The 26,944-nt window shown below is 39.0% G+C and overlaps 3 protein-coding genes across 5 annotated transcripts in view; 2 read left to right on the plus strand and 1 right to left on the minus strand.

Annotated features, from left to right (window-relative positions):
• Positions 1-489: 489 nt before the first annotated feature.
• ASB15 (ankyrin repeat and SOCS box containing 15) lies at positions 490-2,308 on the minus strand. Its single transcript, XM_054274608.1, is given in 5 exon segments — positions 490-622; positions 624-708; positions 711-743; positions 746-1,056; positions 2,256-2,308. Coding segments are annotated over 5 exon segments (615 nt in total).
• Positions 2,309-9,341: 7,033 nt separating this feature from the next.
• On the plus strand, positions 9,342-13,633 carry NDUFA5 (NADH:ubiquinone oxidoreductase subunit A5). Its single transcript, XM_054271750.1, has 5 exons — positions 9,342-9,416; positions 10,376-10,420; positions 11,923-12,039; positions 12,765-12,830; positions 13,402-13,633. Exons 1-5 carry the CDS (start codon positions 9,342-9,344, stop codon positions 13,501-13,503), a joined length of 405 nt encoding a protein of 134 aa, XP_054127725.1. The 3' UTR covers positions 13,504-13,633.
• A 4,239-nt stretch (positions 13,634-17,872) lies between these two features.
• The window catches only part of IQUB (IQ motif and ubiquitin domain containing), a 30,323-nt gene continuing 21,251 nt past the window's right edge, over positions 17,873-26,944 (plus strand). For 2 of the 3 annotated variants that reach the window (XM_054271725.1, XM_054271706.1), the window contains exons 1-7: positions 18,045-18,205; positions 18,462-18,724; positions 19,559-19,690; positions 19,798-19,973; positions 20,215-20,370; positions 22,712-22,922; positions 26,502-26,677. In XM_054271725.1, coding sequence (XP_054127700.1) covers positions 18,496-18,724; positions 19,559-19,690; positions 19,798-19,973; positions 20,215-20,370; positions 22,712-22,922; positions 26,502-26,677 — 1,080 coding nt within the window. In that variant the 5' untranslated portion in view covers positions 18,045-18,205; positions 18,462-18,495. Of the gene's footprint in view, positions 17,923-18,044; positions 18,206-18,461; positions 18,725-19,558; positions 19,691-19,797; positions 19,974-20,214; positions 20,371-22,711; positions 22,923-26,501; positions 26,678-26,944 lie in introns of those variants that run through there. The other variant, XM_054271716.1, reaches the window with a different exon arrangement.

A 26,944-nucleotide genomic window follows, 5' to 3' on the forward strand; every position in this document is an offset into this window, starting at 1 on the left:
AATCTGTGCAGAGAAATGCCAAAGAACACATTTTAAAGTAATTACAGAAGTTAATTTAAACAAAGTCCTAGAAATGGCCTTCAACAGTCAAATTAATACCTAGGTAGGTTACTTTAAAAGCTGTTTTCTTCCATATTTAGCCTTTGTGAACCCTTATTTTATGCAAACAGGCTTGAAGGCAAAAAAAATCCTGTAATCTGTGGCACTGTTTTGTTCAACAGAAATATTTCTTTGGAAACACATCTACTGCACTAGCTAGGAAAGGAACAGAAATTCCAGAATTCTTCCTCATGATTTCTTAGATTTCCTTTCTAAATCTCTGATATATTAATATAAATAAATAATAAAACCACATCAGCACCATAATTTTCTCTACCTCATAGAGGAAAATGAGAAATGGCTATTATATTTTTAGAGTGTTTTCAAAAAATGATTTTGACAGTATGTTAATCTTAATTCAACACTATAAACCAGAGTGTTTCAATCTGGCTAACAAAAAGAGCCAAGTGAAGAGAAGCAAGGAATGTATGTTTTTATTAGTTTATTGTTTATTGAAGAAGTAGTCCAACTGGGAATAGGCTCAAGCTCTGGAGCTGGCCACACAAAAGAATTTCCAAAGATACCCTGACACAAAGTCCAAACACATCTCCACATTATATCCATGACAGAGCAACAGCCTCAGCATCATGTCACCACTCAAAGAATACCAAATGCACTGGGGAAATGCGAATCATTAAGCAACCAAATTAGCAGTTGACATCTGCTCCATAAGATAGGAGTAGTTTTACAGTTCCATGGCTGTCAGCTCTCACTGCTATGAGAACATAGTTTAAAGGATCATTTTTTGGATTTGCTTCTGCTTTGAGCAATATTTTGGTGTGAAGAGTCTCATTATTAGAAACAGCACAACAAAGTGCAGTCCCTCTTCTGTCATCATAAGTATTTGAAGTTATGTGTTCAGACAAGAGAGTGTTGACATCCAAACCATTTTCAATGACAAGCTCTAGACACTGGTTCTGGCTGTCTAGCAGAATGAACAGCGCTTGGCCCACTTTCCTGGATTAAAATTGGGATGTGGCTGCAATGAGATACTTCCTGCCCTAAAAACAGTCAACAAAACTAGGCAGGTGTAACTTCCTTACAGGAAGAAAATAACTCTCATCCATCTATGTTCTTAGTTACCACCTAGGCTTCTTACAAAAGTTTAAAACATAGAAACACCAGTTTTGAGCACTGTCAAATAAGATGTGTTTAAGTTGTTTCAGTGGTTTTCACTTAATTCTAAGGAGCGTGTTTTGCATTTTGCTTAGTTTCTGCTAAAAAGAAAAGTTCGTTAAATCTAATAGAACAGTGGTACTTCTAAAATAGAAATGTACATAAATATACATTTGCCAAGTTTACTACAAACATCTTTGATGTAACCTTGTGTCACATTGTCTCTTAGTAAAAATATAAAGTCCAAGCTCGTACTCACAGGTGTGAGGAAGCCACTCACAAGCCCCCACAGGCCCTCACAAGCCATTTTGTGTGTGGGGAGCAGCCCTGCCTCACCAGGCTCACTGCCACTTCACATTTCAGAAGCAGAGCTATGCAGTCTAGACTACGTCCTCCAGCTGCTTGAAACAATACTGGTACACAATCATCTGCTGAGGCCTTGACATGTCCACCTCAAAGGAGGAAACAGAACTTATATTTACATCCAAAGTGATTTACAGAGCATCATAAGAACAAATCCAGAGTACTTTCCTCCTTATTTTGATATATATTTAAGTTAAAGCTCTACTAAAGCACAGAATATTTTTTGCGGCAAATACAAAGCTCAGAATCAAAATAACAGGTGTACAGACACAAGTTCAAGTGTTCATCTGAGTGGGCTCTGCTTTGACTGTAAGCATTACAACTGAGAACTTTCAAACCAACATATTTCAAATATATTTCATTAATTAATACCAATATAATTCTATACATGAAAGGAAAAGTAGGAGTGAGGAAGGGATGGAGTGAAGTAAAGAGAAACACAGAAGGGCAAGAAGAGCACGTATAGCAATCTGTCCTTGACTGAAAGGGATTGCTTTCAACTCTGCCACTCCTCCCACATGCATTACAGAAACATGTAAGCATCACTCCAGTCCAGCAGAAACACTCACATATGCTTCCTTTCCTTCCCGCTAATTTCCTCTTTTTTTCCTGAAAGATCTCAGCACTCAGGCAAGATGTATGCCAGTGCAGAGGTGAATTTCTCTTTTCTTGAATACCTATCATTATGATTAAGATGCTCCAGCACATCACAGTGACCATATTCAGCCATAACCCCTAATGGTGTCACTCAATATTTGTCCTTAATGTTCACATTTCCATCATTCTTCAGAACATCAAAAATGTCTTTGCATCTCTGTTTTGCAGCTTCTTGCATTGCTGACCAATAATTTTCTCCTTGTAACTTATGGTCTTGGGATAAACACCCTTTCCCGGGATCATTTGCACATTTTCCACAAAGCCAGTTTTTGCTGCCAAAGTTAGTGCTGTTTTCCATTGCATGTTTTTTATTGTCATGCTGATTCATAAGGTGCTAGAGGTAAGAAAGTGAAAAAAGATACAACAAAATAAAGCACAAGGCTGTTAACACATACACATATATCAGAAACCCTTAAATGTTAAGTTTTTATTAAAAGTATCTGTAATTATGCTCACCTAACCAGTACTGCCAAACACACAGAAAACTGAATAGAAATTCTTGCTTTGTCTGTAAGCTTCTGAACAAAATGTTTAAAATGGTCCAATTTATTTGTTATTGTAAACTGATGCAACTTTTCCAAAACCAGAAAATTTGCTGGAACATTTAAACAACATAAGCAAGATGCTCCATGGAGGACTTGATCATACTTGTTTTAGTTAATAGTTCTAGCCTGTTGGTGTCTTCATTATTCTATGTTTCTTTGTTGCTCTCCTTATCTTATGGGATATTTTAACCTTTCCTGCCATCTAAAGTGACTTCAAATACTTGTGGAATTGGCTGAACTGCAGCCTTCTGCAGTGGAAACCACTGTCTTTGATCAATTTCCTTCAAAGTATATGTCAGGTTCACAAGTCCTTGAAGCCCAGAAACTTGACCTTACAAACCTGAACAGATAAATGTGATGCAGTTGAAAAAAACATATGTCAAAAACTCAGATTTGCAATGGGACTATTTTATTTACTTTTAGGGTGTGGTTTTTGTTTTGTTTTTTGTTTGTTTGTTTTGTTCTGTTTTCACCCCAGGATACCTTGCTTCATGAATGTTACAATTTTCCTGTTGTTCTCACTAGGTGATACAATAAAATGATCTCATGTCAATAATTATCTCTTTTAATGGTCCTTAATATGTTAAAACCCCCAAAACAGACCCCAAACACTCACAAATATTGTTTTATCTTTATACTGCCAAAGCACAGTCAATTAAAGAAGGAAAAGGTCTTTGGACTCTCTGCACTATTTCTGCAGTCATGAAGTTTCATGGACATTCACATGAGTTTGGTACACAAGGTCAGGCCATGGCCAAGCCATGCCAGCTATTATTTTCAAGGTGTGAGAGTCACTGAAACGCTCAGTGGATTAGTAACAGAGTATGTCAAACCTTTTAACTATAGTCATCAACTTAATTCAGTCTGTTCATATCACCAACTGTAACTGTGGCTTATGTTCACTACGGTTTTTCCTCATGATATCACACCAACCAACCATCTTACTAGTAAATTCTCATTATAACTGGAAGGTCAGGAATTTTGCTCTTTACAACATCTTCCAGGTTTTTGAACTATAAAATGCAGTCTTTATATGTTTTAAAACACACAGAAAGAAAAACACCTTGAGTTAATATATGCTGTACCTAGGTTTTTCCAAATAAGCTTTGGAATTTGATAGTTTCTCTGTTTGATTCAATCTCAGTTCCTTAACACATTTGTCCTGTTGAATCTTTTTATTTATTTTTAAACTACTACTTCCACAGTTTGTGCAGTCATGTGCTCTTTCTACCACACTGAACACTTATAATCCTTAAAATGTTGCACGAATATTACACAATTATATTAAGTCCCTGTTGTATGTTTGTCAGGGATCATGGTTCCAGTCATCCGGCAAATAGAGAAGGAACGTTGGAAATGCTATTTGGAAGAAATCTTATGAAACTTATGTTCAAGGGGAAGTGTCAATCAACTTTCTCTTCAGACTAGTTTCTGCATTGCTCTTGTAAGCACTAAGTCACTCAAAGTACCATAGCCAATATTATAATCCCATCCGCAAATACCTTACTAGTTAGTACATTATGATAAAGCTTGCAAGCCAAAATTAAATTAGTAAGGGCTTACATTTAGATTGACTCAGAAACTAAAGGTCTCTTGGATTCTGACTCCCACATAACACAGTTTCTCACCTCTTTCAATGTGTACTGGAGTCATGGCCTGGGTTTTCAACTGCAAGCCAAGAAATTTGAAGGAAGATGTTAAAAATCTCTATGTTAATTCCATTTTGTCTGATGGAGAAAATATACAACTTGGGTCTTGAGTGCCATCTCTGAACACAATAAAAAGTAGTCCGAGAATAGTAAAAGAATATTCACAAACACATTTTCATTTGGGGCTTAGAAAAACAGACCTTTGTGTTGTTCATAAAGGACAAGCTTTTCTGAAGGTTCTCTTCTCTGTCCCTTCCTATTGTGTCCATAGTCAAGGTTTGAGCATAACAGGCCAAAAGAAGATTTAACACAGAAGTTATTGGGACAAACTGCTCATCACTATGTGGACACATGCACTACTCTCCCACATCTCTTGTGGGCAATACACTCCATTGACAGGCAGAAGAATTCTGAGGTAAGATTCTTTTATGCATTTTTCCTCTCATTTTCATTAACACTTCTCAAATTCTGATGGCACCTTACAGCTTCCATCATTTAAGTCACAAATACACTCTTGTTATGAACACGCACAAACCTTTCAGGGAGCGAGGATAAAATCTCTCCTGGACTAACAGTTTCAGAAGTATATATCAATGAACATAACTGCAACCTCAATCTGCCATCAGCTAAAAGGAAAGTACATTTTAGAGCACATGAATATCTCATTGGCAGCTTAGAGGTACTCCTAATGAAACAGTTAATTTATGTGAGATAATTTATTAAAGCAAAATATGTAACATTCATAATCCTATTTCCTCCACAACTGCTTTAAGACAAAAGTTATGTTCCCTTTTTTCACACCTTTCATTGTGAAAACATTCCATTTGAAGATTTTATGCCATTGATAAAACTTTTTTTAATGAATCAGGATCATCTTAATGGATCTACATGGAGGGACCTTCATGCTCTGCCAGCCTTACTGAAATCGCTGTCCTTAGGAAAGTTGAGAATTATTATATTCCAGCCCATTTTATTATATTTATCCCAGAGCCTGAACCGAAAAGGCTCCTGAAGATTTGCACAGGCCTCAGATCAGACCCTCACACTGCAAAATCTATGAAAAAAAGTCAGTTTAGTATATTAAAAAGACATTTTAGCAATGTTTACATATGGTCTACTCCTGCCAGATGATAAATACGCTCTCAGCATCAGTGTTTCCAGGAAGAGTTAAGAACACTAAGTAAGATAGTTTTTTTAGTAATAAAATCCTTTTATTTTCATTAGAATGTATTTCCTTTCTATGACTCCTTTCTCTCCAAAACATCAGAGGAATAAACCAGCTTAGAGGCCACTCCAGAAAATTTTCTCTGGTTACGCAGTTTCCATACCCAAAACTTTCTCCTGCTTTGCTATACTCCCTGAGTGATTTCACCAGAGGCATCATAAAGCTCTTGAACATGAACTTAACCAGAAAGGGCTCAGATGAGCAGTGTTTCAGAATTGCTGTGTGTACTATTTTCAAATGATCTTATCCCACAAAAATCCATACATTGTAAAGTGAGAAAGTTGGCTAGCAGCAAGTAACTGTGACAGGGCAGAGTCAGTGTGAGGCTGGACACGCTGCCAAGGGTCTACAGGGGCTCCAAGAGCCTGATTTGCTGTATCACTGCTGGTAATACACTGTGCTGGGCTGACAAGGGCTGGCCAAGCATGGATGTTCCACAGGGATCACAGGGAACAAACAGCATGGCTGATACACTGAGCAGCCCCAGAAACATCGCTGCCCCCTTACGTGATGTTGCAATGAAAAAGCTAAAAAGCTCAGCAGGAAAATCTCCTTCCATTCACCTTTGGCAGTTTCTCAACTGCCTGACCCACACACTACATCACTGGAAACAATTGCAAACCCTTACTCTAAATGAGTTGTAGTTTTTTATATTACAAAGAAGATTTTCCTGAAACAACATTTTGAGTAGCCTGATATTTTTCTGATACTTTTTATATTCATACCTGAAACACTAGATATTACTCCTTGATGTTCTATTTAGAAAAAATGTTTTTCTCTCTAAATTACTGCTTTCTCATTAGAAAAAATATGAACTACTTGCTGATCATGGAAGTTGTATCTTTCCTTGGAAAGAAGTGTATCAAGCATTTATTGTTTTTAAACACATAAAGTTATGCGAGAGTGAGCTATTCTAATTTCTTAACCTTAAAATAAACTAGACAATCTTAGCTTTATTCTATAAATAGAAGGCCCTTAGGCATGCATAGCATGCATAGGTTATTCATAGCAATGAAAGAATTACTAGCAATCTAAATTTGGCCTCAGTCTCTGAAGTATTACGTTTTTAAACTATTTCTCTGTTCGTTTAATTGGCGAGCACAGCACAGTCTCACCATTTCAACCCATTATCTTGCCAGTGCTACTCTGGGGCCTGAATTTTGAGCAGCCAGGAACAGTGCCCTGCAAGCTGAGGTGTCCTGTGATACTTCTAAAATTAAATACGCAGTTGCTAGATAAATTAAGGTCTGACCTTGTACAACTGTAACATAAGCAGACTCGACCCTCAGGAAAGTATTACACATGACTTCTCTAAAATCTCATCAAATGTAACACGAGGTCTGGGGATATAAGAGTATCTGTGTCCCCATTGGTTAAACTACTCCCATTAAGAAAATTAAGTATTTGCCAATTATTCTCAAGCACTACATTAATAACATATGGGAGCATATTTACATAAATCACAACAAATTTGAGAAGGTTTAGTCTTCAACTAGTTGCAGATCCCACCATATAACATCACCAAACACTAATCTCTCTCTCTGAGGCTGGCATGATACAAAGCTTTATAGATTCAATGACAGACAATTACAGTACTATTTTAACCAGTTAATAACTTGAAGCGGGACAAAGAAGCAGGAAGCATGGCACCACAGACAGCAGTGATGAAAATACAGAATAACTCCAGAATAAGATCAATAACAGCAATACACAGCAAGCTAAACCCAGGCATGGGATGAGGAAGAAGCTGGAAATATCACTGATTCAAAACCAGTCTTGTTCCGGTCTTAACCAATTAGTTATCATTTTTACCATAATGAACAGACCAATAAGGGCACACAACAAACTGAAAAACCCCCAAACTTCCATCTTGTCTTTAATTGTTCTAATGAATTTAAATTTTACAGTGAACTCCTCCATGACATTTGACTCACTTGCATTTATAGAACCATAAAAGTGTAAGCTTAACTAAGGCACAACATGCATTTCAATCTTTGAACACGAGATCAACAAAATCATTTATTGATGATAAACAATATTCACTGAAACTTCTTTGGCCAATGCAACCTAACTAAAGGTGGCACACCTCTAAAAAACCCAATATAACAGAAGCAGACAAAAGCAATGGTGAGATCCTGTTCTACTGCTGGCTATGACAGGATATGAAGAGACATATATTCTTATCTAGTTAAAAAATTTAAAACACGAGTTCATAATAAAGAACAAAAATGTTGCAATTATTTACTTTCAGTTCTTTTACATAACCAGGACACCATCCGAATTAGTACATATCCACATTGCAAACGTGGAATTGTTTTGATTTTCAGATATTTTTAATAACATTGTGCATGAAGTGCCTGACTCCACTCATACATAATTACTAGATATAAATCCATCAATTACGTTTCGTGCAGAATAAGTAAGTTGTTGTTGTACATACACCACATCACTTGGCAATTTGAGATATAATATCATGCAATAAATTCATTGGTGAGACAAACATGGGATGGAGAGCTATAGCAAGGCCTTCTTAGGTTACCTACATACTGAATATTAATACACAGGATACTAGTCATAACAGAATCCCCAGTGTAAAACAAATAACAACTGGGAAATGCTATGTGGGTAGGGTTTGTTTGTTTGTTTTCAAAGTCAGTGTTGACTGTACACTGGTAATACTTTGTAGGTTTCAGCTTTGTTATATTTTAAAATAAATCATGTATTTTAATGGGATTTGACCAGTTTGGAGAATTTCCTGCAGTACCACTTTGAGATGGATTTCATGAGGATTTTCATCAACAAAGTCTATTGTTTTTCACTTTGTTGGGATGTGGCAAGCACTCCCACATGCTTAGGCTGTCTAAAGTCAGTCAGAACTACTGCTGGAACGACACTGACTGTGCTCCAAGATCGCCAGGCACAGAGCCATTGGTGCTGTGCTCTGTTAGTGTCACCAGGAGATCGATAATCTGGTTAGACCATCAGAGAGACAGAGGGGAAAACACAGGGTGGTCCAATAAAAAAGAGGCAGGAACTTTTGAAGACTGGCATTTTGGAAGGAGAGAATTTCAGGAGCTAGGAAAGAAATTCCAGCTCTTTCTGATGAAATTGCCAAGAACACAGGCGTGGGGAAACACAAGCCCTGCATACTGATACAAACTGTGTGAGCCACTGTGCTTTAGTTGCAGATTGAAGTGTTTGTTTTATCAAAGCACTGGCTGCCGGGGAAAACCCAGATATTCTGAGACTCAGCTGGGGGAGTTTGCTTAGTTATGAAAAATAGCTCAAGAGCAGGACAAAGGAATTATAAAGAACGAGTTGTCCAGAATAAGATACAAACTTACAATGTAATTATAACAAAGCATTACTGCGGAAAACTCACACTTTAAGTTAGCAACTAAGCATAAGACTTATTAGAAGGACAACTGGATCTTCAAATGAACATCATGTTCACCTCAAATAATAACTTAAATTTTCTTTTCATTGCTCTTTTGTCCCACTGTCTCTATCTCAAGGTCCCTAAACAAGTTCCCTGTTGTCTATTTTCTGCCTAGTTCTGCTTTGGGGCGTTTTTTCGCTTTTCTAAGCGATCCCCGGACGGGACTCGCACCGCTCCGAGCACTCTGCACACCGCGGCCCCGCGCACGCGCACTGCTGCCGCCCCGCCGGCCGCGGCCGCTGCGGCGCATGCGCGGCCCGGCGCCCTCCGCTGCGTCCTCTGCGGGCGCCGCGGGCGCGGCCATGGCGGGGGCGCTGAGGAAGGTGAGGCGCTGCCGAGGGCCCGGAGCCGCGTCCTGCTCCTGCGGCGGGCCGGCAGCTCTGGGGCAGGGCAAGGAGTGCCGCAGCCGTGCGGGGAGAGCGGGCGGCCACCCTGCGAGGGAAAGGCCGAGGGCAGCGCAGGGCCTGGGTGACCTCCCCGGCAGGTGGGGGCGGCTGGAGCCGGGGCACTGGAGCTGTGGCAGCAGCTGCTCGGTGCGCATCAGGCACGGCATCGGCAGCACGGCGAAGGAGGGATTGTCCCGCTGTGCTCTGCACTGAGGCGGCCTCACCTTCAGCGTTTGATCGCCGCGGTCTGAGAAGGATACTAAGCTATTAGAGAGCATCCAAAGGAGGGCAACGGAGATGTTAAAGGGCTTGTAGGGGAAGCCCTGTGAGGAGCGGCTGAGGTCATTGGTGTGCTCAGCCTGGAGAAGAGGAGGCTGAGGGGAGACCTCATTGCACTTACAGCAGTGAGGGAAAGAGGAGGGGCAGACACTGAACTCTATGGTGACCAGTGACAGAACCCGCGGGAATGGCCCGAAGTTGTGTCGGGGGGGTTTAGGTTGGATATGAGAAAAAGGTTCTTCACCCAGGGGGTGTTTGGGCACTGAACAGGCTCCCCAGGGCAGTGGTCACAGCACCAGCCTGACAGAATTCAGGAAGTGTTTGGGCAGTGCTCTCAGCTCATGGTGTGACCCCTGGGAATGGTGCTGTGCAGGGCAGGAGTTGGATTGATGATCCTTGTGGGTCCCTTCCAGCTCAGGATATTTTATGATTCTGATTCTGCTAAGGTGAGCTGCTCCCTCTTGGAGCACTGGAACTCTGGGATAACGGGCATATGGCAGGAGGTAAGGCTGGTGCCATGGAATGGTCCCTCTCAGCTGTATATTGAGTCAAAACAAAATAATTAATGCAGGAATGGATGCTTAGGTGTGTTAAGTATGTTTATGCTCTCTCTGCAGACCACTGGACTTGTAGGATTGGCTGTAGCTGAGAACCCTCATGAGGTATGTAACTTCTCATTCTGTAGTAATGGAAACTCTCAGTGAGCTCTAAGGTTTTTGTGATGTGTTTGCATGTGTAGGTATGCAATATATCTTAATCTGGTTCCAGCTTTATGAAATAATTAAAATTGTCCACAGTGATAAAGGTTTAATGCATGTCATTGTAAGTTATTTTACACATGTACTTTTTGTGGCCTGCACTGATTTCAAAAGCTCTCTAGTGTAAGTATCTTTATGAACCAATATTTGACTTCTTTCATCAGTAATAGCAAAACAAAGAACTCTTTAAATTCTGTTCTTCAGATATATAATTTCTGCTTCTCAGGAAAAGAAGATTTTTGCTGCTTTACTGTGCATGCAAATATTGAAATAACTTGCACTAAAGGGCTGGCCTAGTCTTATATGGTAGAGACTAGCTATGTGCAAAGCCATGGCGAAGCCCTGGGATGGAACACTTCAGTGGTACTCAGAAACTGCATTAGGGGGTTCTTGTAGCAATATGTGGCTTTCTTTTGACCTCCTCAGGCTCAGTAGTGTAAGTATGTTTGTCACATCATGCTTATTCAGGAGGCATTAGCTTTGAAAGAACTTCAGTGATTTTTTAAAGTTCTCCACTTTGAAATTTCTTATTATACAGCAATTCTATTTAAAAAATGCTTTTGACTTCAGTAATTAAGAATGCTGTAAAAAAGAACCCTTGCAAAAATCACTACTGTTTGGTTGAAATTATTCTAGCTCAGTCTACAGCCTTGTCAGACTCCTTCTGGGTGAACTTAGTACATTTTAGTTTTTTCAGTAACTTAAAGCTAAGAGTTAAGTACTGGACAGGGGTTTAGTTGAAGTTCAGATTCTTTGTCAGTCTTTTTGTTTCCTGTTTTTCTTCCTTGTACTTCTTTTAGTATTCTGCTTCTATTTCTTATTGTTCCTATGGGACATCCATTCCTTGTCAGGTAGATACAATCGCATGGTACAAAAGTGTGAATCTATTCACCACAATGTGTCCTTTATCCCTGCATTTAAATCCAGCAATAAAAGTTTCAGGTTTAGTTTAAATCTATTTGTTACCCAGAACTTTGCACCAGCATGAGGAAAAGTGACAAAAACTCCTCCATTATAATCTCTTTGTATCTACTCAGGTAAATTTTCGGTATCTGATGGGTTAGATATGAATTTGCCTCTTTTTTTCTTCTTCTTTTTTTTTTTTTTTTGCGAGCACTTTATGGCCTTTACTGGTTTTTTTTTCATTTTGCATCAAATCTGTTCAGATTTGTTTTATCATTTTATTTTTCCTTTGAGGAATGTGACAGCAGAAATTCTTCAGTCCTGATAAATCCCTGCTTTACCCAAGATGGAGTTCAGTGGCTCAGACTCAATTATTAGTTGATCATATACTTTTGGATTGAATACCATATTTTGTATATAAGTAGTAGCTTAGCAGGTTTGGTAGGACAAGGAGTTAAATAATTGCAGTTGTGTATTTTAACCATGTCTTGTGATCCCTTCAGCGCCTGCGAATACTGTACACAAAAATCCTTGGTGTCCTGGAGAACATTCCCAGAGATGCAGCTTACAGGAAATACACCGAGCAGATTGTAAATGAGCGATTTGATTTGGTGAAAAAGGTAAGTACAGTGCTAATTCATTCATGCTGCACATAAAAAAAATTCCTAGGATGAGAAAAGTGATTTTTGGAGTGCCTGGGTCTTTCTTAGGTGAACATGTAACTTTCAGGTATCAATTCAGAAACAGTTGAAGTGTCAAGGTTTGTTTTTGTTACTGACTGGGATATTTTGATGGCATAGGAAAAGGAATTGTTAATTTCCTGTTGATGTTTTGTGATAATTAGAAGCAAACTTTTTTTTTTGAAAGATAGAAAAGTGGTAATTTTCACACACTTTCACAAAAAAAAAGTTTGTGCTCTTGCCAGTGTAGTGTCTTAGCACAATCCTTACCCTCAATATTTAAGACAACTTTTTGTTACATTAAACTCTGCAATACTGTTATTGTATATTTAAGGTGATAATTGAAAGCTTGCATATAATTCTATAAAAACCTAAAAACAAGACTTTTTTCCAAGATAAAAACTAAAGCCTTTATCTGCTAATTCTTCTTTGGAGTCAGTAAATATTATTCAATCTTTGTATTTATCATTGAGGGTTTGATGTTTGCTTCTCAGTAACAAATGAGTGTGAGATTTCTTTGATAATGTAAAATTATATAAGCCAGCTGATTTGATAGTAGTTCTGAGAAAGATTGGAGTGTGATCTGGTTAAATTATTGTTTTCATGCTTCTCATGGGCTTTCTACTCTCACAAAAACATTTTATTGTATGTGTTTGAACACACAGGAGTCTGATGTGCAAAAACTACAGGACAAACTGAACTGTGGTCAGATAGAAGAAGTCATTGTGCAGGTAAAGAGGGGAAATTTGAGATGAAGTGCAAATGTAGCTGTGTTTTTTAGTGCTCCTTGGGCCGAGCTTTTGTTCAGAAAATTGGAAGTTTCGTGTGTCTTCTTTGCTGGCAATACAGTCAAGCAGAAGAAAAACCCTTGATAACAAATTGTCATGTATTGGTGGGATGGCCTTGCTAAAACCTAATAAATTAACAGCTGTTTCTTGCATTATGCTTATAGATATGCATGTATACCTACATTGCTTCTTCCAGAGTCTAAATCTGTGAAAAGGGCAGGAGAGGATTGAATAATACTGGGGTAATGCAAACCAAGTGGAAAATATCATGAAGTTGTCATTGGGAATGTCTCTCTAAACAGAATGTCTGTTTGGGTATTTAGGGTGATGGGATTTTTTAAAAAAAACAACCCCCAAAAGCATACAGTTCCTTTGATATTTATAGGTGAAATTTGTGTAGTCTGTGATCATGATAGATAGCAACATCACTGAGGTAATTAACTGACATAGAGGTAATTTAATATTTTGGCAATTGTATAATATTTAAAACTTTGTGTATGGTGTTTATCAACAGGCTGAAAATGAGCTGTCCCTGGCAAGAAAAATGATACAGTGGAAACCATGGGAGCCTCTAGTTGAAGAACCTCCTTCTAATCAGTGGAGATGGCCAATATAATTTTCAAAATGGTGTAACCTCTTGAAAGTAAAAAGAAAAAATTAATTATTAACCTATTGTTACTGACAGTTGTCTTTAAATTAAAGGTAATCGCTTCATTAAAATATATTTTGTCCACTTAATTCAGCAATCTAAAGGCTGCTGCCAATTTCTTGGAAAAGGGGTTTTAAGAAAATTCTTTCTGGCATTCTTACAACCTTTTGTTTATTTAATTTTTGGCATTTTTTATTAACAGGGTACTTGTGTCTTATGCTGAGTCTTTTTTATAATCTGTATTTCTGTGTTAAAAATACAGATATTATAGGCCACTTGAAATCAAAATCCAAGTTGTAGAAAAGTGTGATGATTTTGTCCCACCTTTGGCTATGTATTTTTGCTACCCTCTGACAAGATCCTTAAGGCCATGCAGATGCTGCAGTGAGGAACTAATGCTTCCCAAAAAGAACAGGATTTTAAGTTTCAGCTGAATCCCTGTCCTGAACTGGTTGACCCTACTGCTCACATAACTAAATACGATTTCTGGTTTGTGGGAGGTACTGGGAAAATTGGAGAGGTGAGAGGAAGAAAGAAGACTGCTACTCAGATTGATGGCAGCAGCAGGTCTCTTGTTAACAGGTAGTTACCATGCCTGGCATAACACTGCAGCACAAACCTTGGCATTGGCATCTTCAGGAGCCATTGTGTAGGCTTATGTTGGTCTATTGTTGATTCACATCTTGAGTGTTAGGTGTTGCAGGAAATGAGGTGACATCAGGCTGGCCACCAGTCACCAGCTGGGTCCCACAGGGCTCCATCTTAGGCCCAGTGCTCTCAGTGTGTTCATTAACAACTTAGATGTGGGACAGGAGGGGATTCACAGTAAATCTGCTGATGACACTACTTAGGGGGGAGCTGTTGGCTCCCTCGAAGGCTGAGAGGCCTTGTGGAGAAACCTCAACAGATTACAGAGATGGGCCATCACCACGGGAAGTTAAAGAGACAAGTGCTGGATTCTCCACTGGGATGGGGCAGCCCTGGAGGTAGCAACAGACTGAGGCACTGGAAAGCAACATTCCTGAGAAACAGGAATGAGATACTGGGAAGAAGTGCTGCAGAAAGAGACTTGGAGTCCTGGTCAATGGCAAGTTGAATGTGAGTCAGCAGTGCCCTGGCAGCCAGGAGGGCCAGTCCTGTCCTGGGGTGTATCAGGTACAGCATTGCCAGCTGGGCAAGGGAGGGGATTGTCCTGCTCTGCTCTGCTCTGCTCTGCTCTAGGGCAGCCTCACCTCGAGTGCTGGGGCAGTTCTGGGCACCACAAGAAAGATGAAGAGCTTTTAGAGAGTGTCCAAAGGGGGGCTAGGAAACTGGTGAAGGGCCCTGAGGGGCAGCCATATGAGGAGTGGCTGAGGTCAGTGGACAGGCTGTCACCTCTTTAGTCTGGAGCAGAGGAGACTGAGGGGAGACCTCATTGTGGTCTTCAACATTCTCACAAGGGGCAGTGGAAGAGCAGGGACTCATCTCTGGTGAGCAGTGACAGGACCCAAGGGAACAGCATGAAGCTGTATCACGAGGAGTCTGGGTTTGCTATAGGAAATGTTTTTCAACTACAGGATGTTGAGCACTGAGATTAGCTCAGTTGTTATAGTGTGGGGCTAATCACATCAGGGTGTGGACTCAGTTCCTGGATGGGCCGTTCATTTAAGAGCTGGATTTGATGGTCCCTTGCAGGCCCCTTCCAACTCAGAATATTCTGTGATCTGGGAACTCAGGATATTCTGTGATTCTTTTGAAAGCTTGTGTTTAGAGAGTTAATCTTTAAAATCCTGAATAAAATATCCAAACTAGATCTAAGGGTCCTGTGCAAGTTTGCCTTTACTGATGTTTTTTTTCAAGACCACTAGCAACATTCCTGCAAGTTTAAAGACAGGAATATAGCTATATCACAAAAATCTGCAGTTTAACAAGCATTTGTTTATGCACTAGTTACATTACCCATCATACTTGGTCATAGCTGTTTTTTCATAGTTTTTAGGCTTATAAATTTACTTGTGACATGATTATTATAAATTAATTAATTACAAATTTATATTTTATGCAATGGTATTTGGGGGTAGGTCAATAGGAGAGAAAACCAGTATTCCCAAGGTATTCCCTCCAGAAACTATTTTCACTGCATTCTTTAGCATTGGGGTTTCCCCCCAACTATCATTACTATAATTACATAAATATTTTAAATTTTGAAAAATTAAGAAGTGAAAAATACTTAGTTTTATAGTTTGGTTTTGAAGGATTTTTCAGTCTTGACTAAGATAGAAGCTGGTCTTTTCCTAAGTAAAACCACTAGATGGCATTCCAGAAGAGGACTTTGCTAAAGTCAACAAACACAATTTTCTCATGAGAAATTGTAAGGGATTACAGACTTGAATGAGGGCCAATGCTGTCACATGAGTAATGAAAATTAATGGATTTTGGTAATAAGTATTGAGCTGACCTGAGAGAAATCAAAATAAATTTTTAAAAAACCCACAATAAACAAAGTCTAGTATAAATGATAGACATATGAAATACTGGAGGTGTGGGGGTGAAGGAAAGTTTGCAGAATATGGTAGCAACTACTGGAATTCTTTCTACTATTCTGTACCTGAGACATCTGCTGTACTCTCTTCTTGTTCAGTTATTTCCTCTACTACTAAAGATGTATTTATCATGTGATTTAAAAGAGCTCTCCTATAAGCTCATTAATTGTCCTCCAGGGGAGAGGAAGTTTTTTTCATGGCCCACTGCAGCTGAAATTTGATATATAGCCTTTTAAAACTGACTTTCACAAATGAAAACATACTCTCATCTTCCTTTCACAAATGCACATCTGTTTCCTCCATACAGGTCCTAATTTATCCCAAGAGGAATATGCTAGCAAGGTATAATTTGAAGGCTAACTAATGATGTTGCTTGATTTCTCTCCTTTAATTGTTGGAAATCCATGATGATGCAAACAATTTTATAATCTGTTGTAATGTAATTTTATAATCTGTAGTAAGGTAAATTGCTGCAAGCTGTAGAGTTAACAAAGTTTAGATCTTTAAAACACTTTGAGATCATCTGATTGAAGTCATGTCAATAAAAAAGAGGTCTATCTGCAAGGATGGGACCTAGCAGAGACAAAGCCTTTTATAACAAAAATAACCTTCCCATCGTGAGAGCAGGGCAAGTACTGAGGTTTTTGTAATTCCTAGCCTGCCATCTGTGCTGCTTAGCCTATCCCAAGTGGCTGTGTTCTGAACCTGAAACCAAAACCAATGGGAGATGAGTGAAAGCTGCTTTTTATTATTTTAATATTCAAAGCTTATATGCTATTTCATTAGGGAAAAAATGAAAAATCATTGCAACTTGAAAATGAGCTTGAATGTTTAATCAACTATATAACAGTGACAAAGTGACACAAATGGCAGTATCTTTCTACAGAATTAATGGTGATCCTATTCTGGGAGTTCAAACAAGGTTTTATACAAAACAGCATTAGTAGTAGTAATGGGAAATTTCTGTCCTTTAGATGCGGAGTAGGCCCACGTTCAAGTGCCAAACAATGTCTGGGAAACATGGTAACAGTGATCATGGCATGCAATTATTGAGTATCCATTTGAATTCAATGACTGCTGAAAGGCTTTTTTCAGGATTGTCTTGGAATTGCAACACAGAACTGTGTATTTCACATCTGAAAGTTCTGTGATGTGACTGTCCGCTTGGTTTTCTTGTAGCATGCTGAAAACATTTGCAGGAGTTGTGTCAGGAATGGCACCTCAAACACCAGGAAATCCAATTTCGTATGGTTTTCATTCTGTTTTGCAAGTCTTTAATTTCCAGTTGCCAGCCTCAGTCCTCAGGGCACCGTCCCTCCAGGAGAGCAGCAGGGTTAGGCACAAGCCATGTCACGGGTAGGCACTGCCACACTGCCCGGAAGGGACGGTGAGTGGCACGGCGGCTGCCAACACTCACACACAACACCCTTTCTCGATATCCAAGAGTTCTGGGGCTTTAGTACAACTTCTGCTATTACCCACAGAATAAGGATATAAGGAAAAACGGTGTTTTCGTACATTGCTGCCGCTATGGGCTGGTACGAGCTCTCATCGCTGCTCAGGGTCACAGCGCGGGCACGGCCCCTGCGGGTGTGCCGGCACTGGGGCCGCTCCAGGCCAGCACGGGTTCGTGCAGCTGCTGTAGCTGGAGGGAAGCAAGGCACTTGCTCGTCCTTTCGCACCGCCTCCCTTTCCTCTTTTCCCGACCCGGCGGGTTTCCGGAGCGTTCCCAGTCCGCCCGCCCGGCCCGGCCCGGCCCGGCCCCGCTCCCCAGTGCGCACGCTCCTGCTCCCCAGGCCGGTTGCCGTGGCTACCGCGCCGCCGCCGGGCCGAGCAGCGCCTGCCCGCAGCGCCGGGCCGGGAGGTGCCGGGACAGGGACCGGGACAGGGACAGGGGCGGGAGGGTGGGTGCGGGGGTCCCAGCCGTGCCCCCGGCGGCGGCCGCACCCCCGGCCCCGGTGCGCACTGTGCCGGGGGCCCGCCCGCCCGAGCGGTTTGGCGTCCCCGGGCTCCCGCTGGGAGCTACTGCGTCCCGGATCCTGCGGGTTTGGTTGTGGTTCTATGCTGAGGAATTTGGGCTTAGGACTCTTCCAGCCCGTATAATTTCGGTGGCAACTCGGAAAACCGTAAAGGTGTGCTGTCTCTAGGTAATGACCCCTCGGACCATCTTGTTCTGTAGGCAGAGAACGAGAGGTAAAAAGAACTGTGCCGGCTACCTGCCTTGGAGTGTTACGTTTGGTAAACACCAGCCACCAACTTTCTGTTTGGTGGAAGCAAAGATTTCGTGCTGTTCTCAATAGGCCTTTTGGGATTAGATACAGGAAAAGCTTTTCAGGACATCATTCTGGTAGTAGAAATGTGCCAGTATGCAATTTATAATAGATCCTGTGATTATTCTTGCAGGAAGGTTAAAAGCATGCAACTGATGCTTTAGGAAATGGAAGGTGGATCAGATGGCTTTGAAGTTGTTACATCAGAAGGATCAGGTGCAGAGCAATCACCTGCACCCTCACAAGGAAAAGCAGTCGGAGAGGATGGGGATCCAGCAGAAAAGCCTCCCCTCCCTGAACCTGCAGGCACTGCACAATCAGAGAGGGGCTGGAACCAGCCGTCTCCTTCTCAAAATTCAGTACTACCAGACAGTACAGAAAAGGGGACAATGACAGGTAAAGAAGTAGTTAAAATGTTGGGTATTAATGGTTTAAAGAGATATTTTTTCTTCAACTTGCTTATAGCTTCTTGCACTCCCACACACCCTCATTCTGTTTATCCTTGCTGAGATTTGGTCCTGCAGTAACTTTTTAAATTCTCATTTGAAACATAGTCCAAAGGTAAGGAATGTATTCTTTATCTCAAACTGTAGTAGTCATTTCTAGATGGCATTTTATAGAATGATTCTTATTTCCAGGAATGTGTATGCATAAGTATACATATTTGGTATGTGCATTTAAATTACCAGTCTAGCCAACATTATAGAAATCACCTTACTATTTTACCTTTCTTAGATTCCCCTATAAATTGCCTGCCACCCTTCTTTTATCCGTGTCTTTCTCCTGCAGCCTCCCAAATCATCCATCATTTCCTACACCTGTTCTTCAGTGTTCTGGATGTCTTCAGTCACTTCCTAATACAGGACCACATTTGCGTGGTTCTTCAGAGCAGAACACAGCATATCCTGTTCAGCAGCTGAGCACAGTGAATAACAATTCCTCGTATGGACTTGCTGACTACTTTCCTCTTGGCTAGGTTGCATTCATCTGCTCTCATTCTGAGAAGCTGGCTAGGAATATCTTTATGTGGTGGCAGTATTACATTAGATACCACCTTTAAAATTGTATGATAATACCGTTTCAGCTTTCAAATAGACTGTCTTTTAGCTGAAAAAACGATGGTTATGCTGTGTTGCAGTGTTACAATAAAATCATCCTGGGCTAAAGTTGAAAGAGTTTTTTGTATGTTTTGAGAAGCTTCTCAGGAATTAATTTTGGTTTTATTTTTAGTAAGCATGATTAAGGATAATGGAACATCTTGGAAGACTTGGCCTAACTTTGAGAATCAGGAATGTTTCCCTGGAGAAGTCATTCAACAGGATTACCACATGCCTGATGTCTTAACTGTCAGAGTAGAAACAGGTAAATGCTGCTTTTGCACATTTGTCAATACATATGTAAATATGATCTAATCTAGATGTGTTACTGAAATAAGCAATATTTATATTTTGGAACTTCCCTTTTAACAGGTTCAGATTCATTTCAAGAAGTAGTTGTAAAAGTTGAAAGACCTACCTACAAGAAACCTTTTCTGGGTGGATTTAGGAACGTGTCAACAGGAGTGGAATTTCATAATGCAGGATCACAAACAAAACCCAAAAAACGACCTGACAAAGGAATTCAGTTATTTTGTAGGGGAACACAGGTAAAGGCTTTGTAATGTCCCTTTAGAATGTTGTTTTTACCAAATGGAATAGAATGCTGGCACTATTTCTAATAGGAAAGAGGAAATAAATCTGAGATAAATGTGCAAATGAAAGTATTTATTAGATAAATATAATTATTCTTGTGATTTTTATTGCAAATAGCTAATTTTGCCACTTACTGTAATGAGGAAAAAAATCTCTGTGTATTTGCTTCTAATCTGACATGCATTTTTTCCCCAGACGGCTGTGGAAAAAAATGCCCAACAACAAACAAGAAATACAACATCAACACAGATGACTAAAACTGGCCTTTATGTATCAAACATGACTGACAAACTAATAACTCCTGGAAAGTATTTTACAGCAGAGGAATACCATAAACGTAGACTTGAAGCAGTAAGTCCTTATCTGTTTGAAACTATCTGGAAAATAATGAATTGTGAAGGTTATCTGAATATTTAATGAGTGTTCAGAGTGTTCAAAGACGGAATTTAAAAGTGAACTGTAAAATGTCTTCTTATGCTTATCTTTTGTGATCTTTCAGTTACAGAGGAAGTGCATGTTTGCTCTAGGGTTTTAGTGACATTTGATACCTTGCAATCTCTTAAATATTAGGAATTATGAAATTATTGTTTTCTGTCTCACAGTGACAGTTACGTTCCCATGTAGAGCATTAAGGATTAAAGCAGGCTTGTTCTTACAACATTCTCATGATCTCTTTGGAATAACCTAAGATACATGCTTAATGTATGGCCTGAAATAAATGCAGTATTGGGTTAGGATTTAGGAGATCTGCATTCAAGCTTTTGAGTTTTGAGAACAATCTATTGTTCCTTGTCTGTTTGGTTGGGGTTTTATCAGACTTAGTAGGTTACCTTGTGCAAGCTGATCCATTTGGATTCTGTTCAAGCTCCCTGCTTTGACACTAAAGTAGAAATGGGCTGTTCAAACACAGGCAGTGGGTCTGTGGGGTTTTCTGGTGCACTGAGTTGCCTCATGAAGGCAATTCAGATTACAGATTCTGCATATTCATTGGGCAGAGGATGCCATTTAGGCCTTCCACTCTGCTTTTTGGAAACCATGTGTTCTGTGACTGCACATCTAACTAAAGTCTGACCTAAATTGTGTTAGATGAGGCATTGCTTTGTAAATGCTCTAGTTATTAATTTGATTGCTGAAAATAGACAGTCTGAATCCAACTGAATGGAGAAACAGTTGATTCCCCAAATGTCTAAGTAGAATAATTGTATTGGTAATTGTATTGACATGGTTGGTAAGGTATTTGAAGTTTTCTGGGCAGAAGTTTTCTTGTAAAGGTGGTGGTGTTCGCAGGGGTCCCAGGATGAGAGAAAAGACGAGAATCTTGACTCCATATTTCAGAAGGCTGATTTATTATTTTATGATATATAGTATATTAAAAGAAAATGATATATTAAAACTACACTAAAGAATAGAAGAAAGGATTTAATCAGAAGGCTTGAAAGGAATAGAAAGGGATGGAGTGATAATAAAATGTTGTGACTGACCAGGGAGTCCAAGACAGCTCGACTGTGATTGGCCATTAATTAAAAACAACCACATGAGACCAATCAAAGATGCACCTGTTGCATTCCACAGCAGCAGATAATTATTGTTTACATTTCATTTCTGAGGCCTCTCAGCTTCTCAGGAGAAAAGATCCTAATGAAAGGACTTTTCCTAAAATATGTCTGTGAGAGTAAGAACTTCTTAAATTGCTCAGCTGTAGCTGATGGCAATGTGCATCTTGTAGAAGTGGAACCCAGGTAGGGAGTAATTTCCTCAGGACTACCAATATGTTTTACTGTGGTCTTTAGTGACCCTTATGGAAATCTATAATGTGTCTATAGGTAATTGATAATACATAGTAGAGAGATGGTGGTCAGCTTGGTGTTCATTCACATTGATGGATTTGCCCAGTGCAGTATAGGTCCATATTGAAATACTGTTTGAAGACATATTCAAGAGAAGTTTTAGATTAAAATATTACCAGAGACAGTGTGACTGTATTAGTATGATTTTGTGCTTGATAGCTTTTGATGCTGAATAGTGCTTGGTACCTCAAGGCATTGATCTGACTGAACTGTTTGTAGTGCAACAGCCAGCAGAAGGTGAGGCTTGTGCAGTATCCTCCCTTAACATATCGTAGACATTTCCCCAGTCCTCAATAGCCACAGCTTGGCAAGGTCGATGATTTAATTTTCTTTTTTCATTTCTGTCATAACAGCATTAGTAATTTCGCTTTCATTATTTGTTCACAAATAAAATGCAGTTGATGTTGTGTCTAAGTGTTGATTTTTGTAACTAGAAATTTAAAAGAAATTTTGCAAATGTGTCTACATTTCCACTCTGTAAATTGGCAGTAAGATAAGGCAAAGAATAAAAACAGTGCATGGCAAAATACATTTTTAAGGGGAGATTTGAAAAAGAAAAATGGATATTTAAATGTAGTTTATATTTTGATTTGATTATTTGAACCTATTTTATCCACTGTATTCACTGGTTAAATTACTGCAGTTACCTAACTGAGTAATCATACTAGTGCTTAAACTAACAGTACATGACTGATTTTGTAACATTTCAATTAGTTTCAGTACAAGAAAAATCTTAGAAAATGTAGTTAGGGAGCTGGAGAAGAGTTAATAAATAATACTACACTTCAAAATACTATGTTGTTTCATTTTAAATTCATGATTCTTTGGTATTGTATCACATATAGGTAATAGTAATACAGAAGTATTTCCGTCGTTGGCATGCTGCATATTTAGTACAAAATCTGAAGGAGCAAAGGAGGTTAAGGCTGGCACAGGAGGCACAAGAAGAATTACAGAAAAAATGGGAGAAAGAACAAAAATTGATTAGAGAGTATGAGAAAAAACTGAACCCTAAAACAAGAGAAGACTTTGAGCTACTCTACCATGACTTGGAATGTAAGTTTTCTTAAAGGGATATCCTTAAAGCAACAAAACAGTACAGTTTGTTTAAAACAAACTTAGGGTTTTTACATGTTTTTATGGATTTTTTTTTTCTGCTTGACAGTGGAATCTTTTTCATTGCAAAATAATTATTTTACTTTCATGTATTACTACAAAACAGGAAGAAGAGCTTGATGCTCTGTAAGCACTGCTCAGCAATAACCAAACATCCCTGTGTTATCAACATCCAGCACCTTACAAGCTGCTGTGACTAAAAATTAACTCTATTGCAGCCAAAACCAGTACACCTTTTTTTAGAAACAACTGGCTTGTAGAAGAGTGCTCTTTGGCAGTTTTATTAACATTTTTTATTTATGTCTACAGTTAAGGTCAGCTAGAAGAACAAAAGGGTGTTTTTTTAGATCAGAGTTGCTTTTATCTTTCACTCTACATTTAAGATGCTGAAGAATTTTTGTACAGAATTTTACAGCATATGACAGAAGTTATTCTTTTTGTCTTAGTTGTCCTCTACTGATGCTTTTTCTCCTTCCTAGTTCATTCCATGCTTCATAAAACTGTGTTGTCAACATTTTAAAAATCTCTTAGGAGTTCTGCAGGATATTCTGAAAGTCATACATTTCCTGTTCTTGGAGTACATGATGTTTAATACAGGCAAGCATCTCTAAACATCTTCAGAAAAATAATGTGAATGCTGCAGATAATTGACATAAAACCTTACAAGATTGTAATGGTGCAAATAGAGCAAAAAACTTAGAGTATTTCCTTTGGAAAAACAAAAACATTCAAAAGCTGTGCACTTGTAGCAGCATATAATGAAACAGCAAGACAAATTTTGTTTTTTTACAATGTCTCTTTTAAAGCCAGGGGTTTGTACTGTAACTTGTAACAATTCTTATGTTATCTCAGCTACAGTGCTTTATGGTCTAGCTCTTTGCCAGTTAGGATATTGTTGTCCCTGTAGCAGAGCTGACCTAAGAGATGACCTACTTCATTGCAAAGCCACCTGCCCTACCATAAACCATCTCAGCTCTTTCTTCAGTGGTAAACTGAGCATAAATTTGATGGCATGTGTTATTCATAGAGCTTAGCATCACGATTCAAAAATTCCCAAGTTATACACTAATCTTTTAGGGCTGTCATACTTTGTGTGGCGTTGAACAAATGGCTTTGTCTGAATTAATAAATGATTTAGAAATATCACTGTTCGTGACGAATGTAAAAATTATTCCTTGTCTTGAGCTTTGCAGTTATTGGAATAGTATCTTCATGAGATTTGTGGCTTGTTTGAGGTTGTCTAGCCGCCCCCCCCCCCCCCCTTTTTCTGTGTAGATAGTTTGCTTTTCACTTCCCAAGAATCAAGCCCTTTTCAAGTTGTATCTGTATCAAAAGCCAAGGTACTCAAATAGGACTTTTTTCCTTGCCACTTATGAGAAGTCTTACTATTTCACTTTTTTAAGTGTGAAAAGTCTTACTTGCAGTAGAAGCAAGTAAGTTCTGTTGAAGTTATGGAAGAGTGCTGATCTTCATGATATTTTTAGATTTGAAACTTGTGGTTATGCAAGTGTCTCTAGCTTAATTGAATGACTTTGGATTCACAAATAATAAAAGTTTCAGCCAAGCATGTTCAGAAATTTCATATCTAGTCAACCTGAAAAAAACATGTGCCACTTCAGAACAGAACAAATTCCAGTATTTGAAATGATTTTTTTTTTTTGTACTATTTTATTAACAATAATGGTCTGGTATCAATCTCACTGTTTAGTTTTTGTTAACTGGTATTGGCTAGTTGCTTCTCTACATGGAGATTTGCAATCATGCTCTTCATTTTAATAGAGCTTAATGATTCTAGGAACTTGGAGATTTTTTCTACCTGCATCTGCAACAATTTTGCATTCTTATAGTGCCAACAATTTACACAAGCTAAATCATTGTGACAGTAATAGAATGAGACTATTGTCCTCCAGGGATCTGTGAAGGTTATTGCTGTAATCACAACAGGGTTACTATTACAGGGTCAGTCAGTACAAGCAATTCCTGGTGGTACAAGAACTATTGACTATATAGTGCAAATGAGGTCTATCTATATATGCAGCATGTCTGCATAGGCATTTATTATTTATTTGAAAAGTATGAGCTATTTTACTTTATAAACAGTGTAGCAAAAATTGTAATGAGTAAAATCTCTGCAGACAGATAATCTGCAGAACAGATAATCTAAGAGGAGATTAGATTGGTTGCAGGTAAATGGGGAATCAAGAAGTGAATATCAATGGTAAGTGGCAGCTTTTTCATTTCTGAATGTATAAAATTGCTTCCTGTATTTATTGCTCCACCTTAGAAGTTGCTGGGGGGCATTATTATGCCCCCTTCAGGCATAATAAAGCTTCATGTAAATCATTCTGTATAATGCTGTTGTTTGGTGAATTGGCTGTATTTAAAATATATATCTTGGGGTTCTCAGAACTTGGCAGACAGCTGTCATGTTACAGCTTGGAGAGCCTTAAGGAAATGAATTGAAATATTTAAAAATGGAAAACAAGGTGTTGTAGATAAGAAGCCACAGGCAGAAAATAAGCCTTCCTCCTTTCCCTCCTCCTGCCTCTAGTCTTACCTGATCCAGGATGTTACAGAATTTTTCAGTGCCTCACATATTGAATGGTTTCCTTTTACTCTGGGTTTTGCTTTTGCATAACTGCTCTGGGATGATAACAATACTTTGAGGTATTCTTCAGGAATGTTGAAGTTTTGGATCTTACAAAATTCCCTACAAAACCCTAGAGGTATTTGAACTAGATCAGACTCTTCAGAGAAGCCAGGAATTGTTATGGGATATGCAAAGGCAGTAAACACAGTTTGATTTTACAGGCAGATTTCTTTAAATCCACGCAGTGTCTATATTGGCAGCAAAAGTGTCAGGGGGTCAGATCCTTATATAGCATGTACTGATCCATGTGCTGCTGTCATCACCTCCTGTGGCTTCTTGTGTGGCCACTTTCACCCACTTGAAGGGTTGTGTTATAGAAAAGGAAAGGGAGAGTAAAGCAGTGACTGTCAAGTTATTAATGTGTTCTCATCTGCCTTGGATGGCAAAAGGTGATACCACTGCAATATCCAGTGTAAAACCTGAAGTGCTAAATGTGACTGTCAGTCAAGTTTTATCTCAGTTTTGGAGGACTTCAAGCTTCTTTAGATTTTACTCATTTATGCAAGGAGAAGCAGTAATATTCTCAGCACTGGGTACTAGTGGTACCACAGTAAGATGCAGCCATTTCATCATCCATTTCCACCTATGTGATCTTTTTCTCACATACAGATTCTTTTTCTCCTACTCATCCTTGAGTTTGGAGTGCAAATTGGCAGTCTGGAATTGATGTACACACACATACTCTCACAGAACATCTGTATAATTTACATTCATTTCTAGGCCATCTGCATGTATTGAAAATAGCTATAACATCAACTCCCTAAAATGGAAACTGAGTTTTAGTGAATATTGAAAGAAAAGTCGATTATGTTGTTTCTTAAATATGAAGCAGAAGTTTTGCTGGAAAGTAACAATATTTGTATCTGCAGTATGGATGCAGGAGGAGACTGAGCGAATTAACAGAACTCTTACTGGAGGTAAAAGAAAGGCAGCACTTTTTGCACTTCTGGAAGAAGAGACAGAGCTCATTGCTTGCATTGGGATGCACAAACTAAGTGCCAATCTGGAGAATCAACAAAAAGCAATACTGCACTTTCTGGGTAAGGTCAGTAATAATTCTGATCATAAAGAATATCTAAGTACAGGAATAGAAAATACACCTGCAAAGTACAAAAATACCTTTTGTAGTTTTTAACAGTTAATCATATGAATGCAAACGTTATAAATATCCAAATTATGTGGTTGTTCATGTCAATACAATTTAGTAAATTTCTTTTTTCCAAGCTGAGAATTTCATAGCTACCAGACCAATTGAAGGTTGAACAGTGGATTATTAATGCTGTTAACCTATAAAAAGTATAAACAATACATA

Source organism: Melozone crissalis, unplaced genomic scaffold, assembly GCF_028551555.1.
Source record: "Melozone crissalis strain CALT ecotype California unplaced genomic scaffold, PUWL_Pcris_2 ptg000004l_1, whole genome shotgun sequence".
In the NCBI taxonomy this organism is placed as follows: Eukaryota; Metazoa; Chordata; class Aves; order Passeriformes; family Passerellidae; genus Melozone; species Melozone crissalis.

What these genes read in the sequence shown, in the direction of transcription:
- NDUFA5 (XM_054271750.1), top strand. Translation starts at nt 9,342, where the DNA reads ATGCGCGGCCCGGCGCCCTCCGCTGCGTCCTCTGCGGGCGCCGCGGGC. An exon ending in TGGCGGGGGCGCTGAGGAAG is followed by an intron (nt 9,417 to 10,375) that starts GTGAGGCGCTGC and finishes CTCTCTCTGCAG; the next exon opens with ACCACTGGACTTGTAGGATT. An exon ending in TAGAAGAAGTCATTGTGCAG is followed by an intron (nt 12,831 to 13,401) that starts GTAAAGAGGGGA and finishes GTTTATCAACAG; the next exon opens with GCTGAAAATGAGCTGTCCCT.